Source organism: Sminthopsis crassicaudata, chromosome 1, assembly GCF_048593235.1.
Source record: "Sminthopsis crassicaudata isolate SCR6 chromosome 1, ASM4859323v1, whole genome shotgun sequence".
Lineage (NCBI taxonomy): Eukaryota > Metazoa > Chordata > Mammalia > Dasyuromorphia > Dasyuridae > Sminthopsis > Sminthopsis crassicaudata.
Window position 1 is genome coordinate 706,775,699 of NC_133617.1, and position 5,526 is coordinate 706,781,224.

The window sequence follows — 5,526 nt, forward strand, 5'->3', positions numbered from 1 at the left end:
CAGTTCCCCTCCCTTCCGCTGCCTCAGTCTCAGTGGAAACAGAGAGCAACTGGTACTCAGTATTCCATCACACACTTTTGAAGACTTTGGTCAAGGCCTTCTCTGCTTCTAGATAAATGTTTAAGAGGAGGACTTACCCAAATGTTTAATTGGTTGGTAAGGAAAACTTTAATTTCCAATAGTTTTTTCTAAAAGAAATTGCCATTGGCTAGCAAGTATTTTATATTAATGAGTATTTCATTTATAAGTACTTCATGATTTGGGGTATGAATTGTGTTCTCATTTGAACCTGTAATATAGATGGGTACTACCTCCTCTAATAGTTTTTTGGCAGAAAACTGAATAACTACCGAGGGCAATATTCAAACTTTTACAAGTTGCAATTGAGGATGGAAGCGCATTGACAGTACAAGCATATTCATAGAATCAAAGAAATTCAGAATTGGAAGAGAAATCAACACCTTTTCTACTCCAATCTGTCCATATGTGGGGTTGAGATAGAGAATTTTCTATAACATAGCCCAAGAAGTTAGTATCCAGCCTTTGTTTAAAGACTTCCAGGGAAGGGAGAACATACCACTTCTAAAGGCAGCCCATTTTGTTTTTGAGTAGCTTCAGTTGTGAGAAAGATTTATTTTTATTTTTTAATCAAGCTTAATCTGCTTCTTTTACCCATTGCTCCTACTCCTGTCCTTTGAAACTAAAGTAGAAGAAAGCTAATTCTTTTTTAACCTAGAAGCTTTTCAATAATTGGAAGATAATGTTCTTAACTCCCCTCCTAAGTCTTTGCTTCTCTAACATAAACATCTCTCTCTAGCATACACATCCCCACTTAGTTTGATTGATTTTCTAGTGGGATAGAAGTGAATCCCTTTCACAATACTTGTTGCTTGGCTCTAGGCATTTTCCAGTTCAAATTCTTAAAAGGTTGTGTGTCCCAAACTGAATGTAATTCTCAAGATATGTCTGGCTGGGGCAGAGTACAAGATTGTTTTGCTGTAACACTGGAAGGAGGAATAGAGTATAACCTTGAATCTGGTTGCAAGCCTGAGGGATGGCTTGAGTAGTCCTGCTGCCTCAACATGGTGATTATTGGGAGCAGAGATACTGAGTGATCACATTAGGGGTTAAGAATTATTAATTTTTTCTCCTGGAAATTCATGACGTTTTTATCCCATTGAGTTCTTGGTATCCTAGACAGAACACAGTTGGAAGTGCTTTATCTTTTGCACATAATTCTTATATTTTAAAGGTTTAGTTGATCAAAAGGATTGCAAAAAACAAAATTCTCCATCTTGTTGTTCATGTGATCCTGAAATTTATCAAGTATATTTTCCATTCTTGTTTAGACATTTTCCTCATGATGTTTTTATATGTTAAAAAAAAGTAGGCCTGACTTGATAGCTGTTCTTATTTTCTTGCTTGCCTTTTCTTAGTAAAAGTCCTACCATTAATCTCTTCCAATTAGATGAAATATTCCTGTATTTGACAGCACTTACATTGTTGACCTATGAATGAGCACGAAACTTGTACATCCTGTACTAATTGTTCATCTTTTATGTGATGACCCCATAGAAGAGGTTCATTCTTTTTTTTTTTTTTTTTTTTTTTTTTTGGAGGCAATTGGGGTTAAGTAACTAGCCCAGGGTCACACAGCTAGGAAGTATTAAGTGTCTGAGACCACATTTGAACTCGGGTCCTCCTGACTTCAGGGCTGGTGCTCTATCCACTCCGCCACCTAGCAGCCTCAAGATATTCATTCTTTAAGTCTTGTCTTTGTACTTCAATATTTGTAACTTGAAAACTAGTATTTCTAGCTGTTAGGATTACTAAGTGAGAACTGAGGTTGTCTGGATAGTGACAAGGTGAGAATTCAGGTTGGACAATTACAAGGTGAGAACTCAGGTTGACTTGATAGAAGGAGCAAGCCCATTGGCTGAAGTGGTTCTTCCCAGAAGCCCTTGCATTATCCCACGCCCATTCTCTGGGAGAATAAAAGAGAGGACTCCCAGAGATATAAAAGAAGACTCTGAATTGCATCAGGCTTGACGGGGCTCTCTGCAGGAAGTCACTTCTTTGGACAAGAGTTAACAGCAATTACCTGGAGACAACGGTTCATTACAGGAAGAAGAATCTGTCGGAGAGATTTGAGTAGAAGACACAGCAGATCTCGTCCCAGAGAGCGATCCAGCAGCTTCTAGAGACGACAGCTCACTACAGTTGGCGCCCAACGTGGGGCAAGGACTTTTGCTTATCCTGACAAGAGGAGCTAGACCAGATCTTTGCAATTTGGCGCCCGAACAGGGACAGACACAGTCCTGATTCCAGTGGAAAAGCTTCTGATCTAGATCTCAGTCTCTCTGACCCAGAACCGTGAGTAACGAGGAAACTTTGTTAAAGATTAAGTGAGTGTGCTAATAGATAAATAAGGAACTTAACTTGTTAAGGGCTAAACCAGGAATCTCTTATAGCTGAAATGGGGCAGATGTTAGCTATATTCAATCCCTGGACCTCAGCCGACTCATCCCCAGCCCCAGAAGTAACCTCAGCTCCACCCCCATTCAGGAGTGGTACTATAGAGAGTATAATCAACATAATTGAGGAGCAGAGTTTACTTGTAATCTGGGTTCAGATTGCTAAACTCTTGGCTGCATTAAGACGCACATCCCCTTGGTTCTTAGAGGAAGAAAAGATAGATGTAGATAAATGGAAGCTAGTGGGATATGAAATGAAAGAATTTCAAGCAAAAAATGGGCCTCATTCAATTTCTGCAGAAGTATTTTATATCTACAACATAGTTCAATTAGCCTTAAACTATCAAGCAAGTTGTAGGAAAAGGAAAAGTTCTAAAAATGAACAGAGGAGGAAGTGTGAGGAAAAAAGGAAAGATCAAGATCTTTCCCTAGAGCAAGAGGATTTAAATGAGGAATTATGGTATGATTCTCTTGAAGAAGCTTCAACCCTGCCTAGAGAACAGATTATTGACAGGCCCACATCAACCCCACCTTCAGAGATGGAGGAAGAAAGAGGGGAAGAGGCAGAAACACAAACAGAATTGCCTGTGAAGAAGCCTAAGCCTATGACAAGATTAGAAAAAGCATTGGTTAAAGCTAAGAGAGAAGGACAGGATATAAGTGATTTTATACATGCATATCCTGTGATTGAAAATACTGACTCTGTAGGTAAAAAAAGGAGAAGATATGCACCTTTAGATTTGAATAAAATTAAGGATTTGAAAAAAGGTTGTACCCTTTATGGGGCTACATCAGCTTATGTCAAAATGTTACTAGATGGTTTGTCTTATGAAGTCCTAACCCCGAATGATTGGAAATCCATAGCAAGGACATGTCTGGAACCTGGAGAAAATTTATTATGGCTTGCGGAATTTCATGAATTATGTAAAATTCAAGTCAGATGCAATTTGGAAATAGGAGTTAACACACAATTCACTTTTGAGCACTTAGCTGGTGAAGGTCAGTATGGAGAGAATTCGGAACAGATTAATTATACCATGACAATATATGAACAAATTGCTAAGGCTGCAATAAAAGCTTGGGGTGTCCTTCCTGGACAGAAAGATCGTGGAGAGGCTTTCACTAAAATACAGCAAGGTCCCAATGAACCTTTTGCAGATTTTGTGGGACGTTTGCAAACTGCTGTCAAAAGAACTATTGGAGAAAATTCAGCTACAGAAATAATGACCAGACATCTGGCTAAGGAAAATGCCAATGAGATTTGCAAAAGAATTATATGGGGATTAGACAAAGATGCTCCTTTAGAGGAGATCATAAGACGCTGTGCTACAGTGGGAACAAATGCTTTTTACACCCGGACAATGATGAACGTGGAAAGACAGGGTCCCTCCTGGCAAGGGACTTCTAGAGAAACTCGGAGATGTTTTCAATGTGGAAAAATTGGACATCTAAGAGCTCAGTGTAGGTATGGAGATACAGTGAGAAGACAGGGTGAAAGAAGACCTAAAACCCCATGTCCAAAATGCAACAGAGGACTCCATTGGGCGTCAGAGTGTAGAATAATTCAGGAAAATGGGATGAGGGGCCCAGGTCCAAGGCCCCAGGCAAAAAAGACTTGGGGCATGATGGCAGCTGATGTTACACCCAAAGAACCTTTAGAAGGCCAGGACTCTGATTTAATCAATCAGCAGAGAAGCAATCACATGGCAGAAAGGGATTACCTGATAAGTCAGTCAAAAGGCAATCAGATTGCAAAAATGGATTACACTTGGGGAGAATACAGGCCTTTTAAACCAACAGGGCTGTGTCCAGTGCAAACAACTCCAATGTAATTGTCAGATGATGAGAAGAGATTTAGAAAGTGGTAAATAGAAGGAAATTAGATAGGTTAACTGCCTGGGAGAGAGGGTTTGCTTGTATTTCTTCAGCAGGAGAAGGAATCAGATGGGTGCCAACGAGTCATATTCGCCTTATCCATCAGAGAGAGACAGAAAAAGAGAAAGACCTCAAAATAAAGGAGAAGATCTAAGAAACATCTGACACTGAAAGAGCATGGATAATAAGAAGACTGTTAAAGAACTTTAAAACCAGCAGGAATCATTGGACTTCCTCACACAAGATGAGACTAATGGACAATGGACTTATGGACATTTATAAATTTTCAATTTATGATTATGTTATATACTTCTAGCATGTGTTACGTTACTATGTTACTATGTGCTTATGTAATTTATGTAATTATCTGTAATACTTCCCATATTGATGGATTTATGTTTCAAGGTCATTTATGTAATTATCTGTAATACTTCCCATATTGATGGATTTATGTTTCAAGGTCATTTATGTAATTATCTGTAATACTTCCCATATTGATGGATTTATGTTTCAAGGTCATGACTGTCATATGTTCTAAATCAAAAGAAAGGGGGAGATGTTAGGATTACTAAGTGAGAACTGAGGTTGTCTGGATAGTGACAAGGTGAGAATTCAGGTTGGACAATTACAAGGTGAGAACTCAGGTTGACTTGATAGAAGGAGCAAGCCCATTGGCTGAAGTGGTTCTTCCCAGAAGCCCTTGCATTATCCCACGCCCATTCTCTGGGAGAATAAAAGAGAGGACTCCCAGAGATATAAAAGAAGACTCTGAATTGCATCAGGCTTGACGGGGCTCTCTGCAGGAAGTCACTTCTTTGGACAAGAGTTAACAGCAACTACCTGGAGACAACGGTTCATTACAGGAAGAAGAATCTGTCGGAGAGATTTGAGTAGAAGACACAGCAGATCTCGTCCCAGAGAGCGATCCAGCAGCTTCTAGAGACGACAGCTCACTACAGTTGGCGCCCAACGTGGGGCAAGGACTTTTGCTTATCCTGACAAGAGGAGCTAGACCAGACCTTCGCATCTAGCTACTGAGTTTCTCATCAAATAGGAAAGTCACAGGCCTAGATATCTTGGCTACCTCCAGCTATTTGTCCTTTATAGGAGGCCAATTAGAGAAGATAAAACCCTACTGAGAAAATCTCAAGTTCTAATTATAAAAAAAATAAAAAAA

At 39.5% G+C, this 5,526-nt stretch overlaps 1 protein-coding gene across 1 annotated transcript; it reads left to right on the forward strand.

Moving 5' to 3' along the window:
- The first annotated feature begins 1,587 nt into the window (after nt 1-1,587).
- LOC141551872 (endogenous retrovirus group K member 5 Gag polyprotein-like) lies at nt 1,588-5,526 on the forward strand. The gene is made up of 2 exons (XM_074284027.1): nt 1,588-4,699; nt 4,755-5,526. The coding sequence occupies exon 1, from the start codon at nt 2,477-2,479 to the stop codon at nt 4,304-4,306; it is 1,830 nt and encodes a 609-aa protein (XP_074140128.1). The 5' UTR covers nt 1,588-2,476; the 3' UTR covers nt 4,307-4,699; nt 4,755-5,526.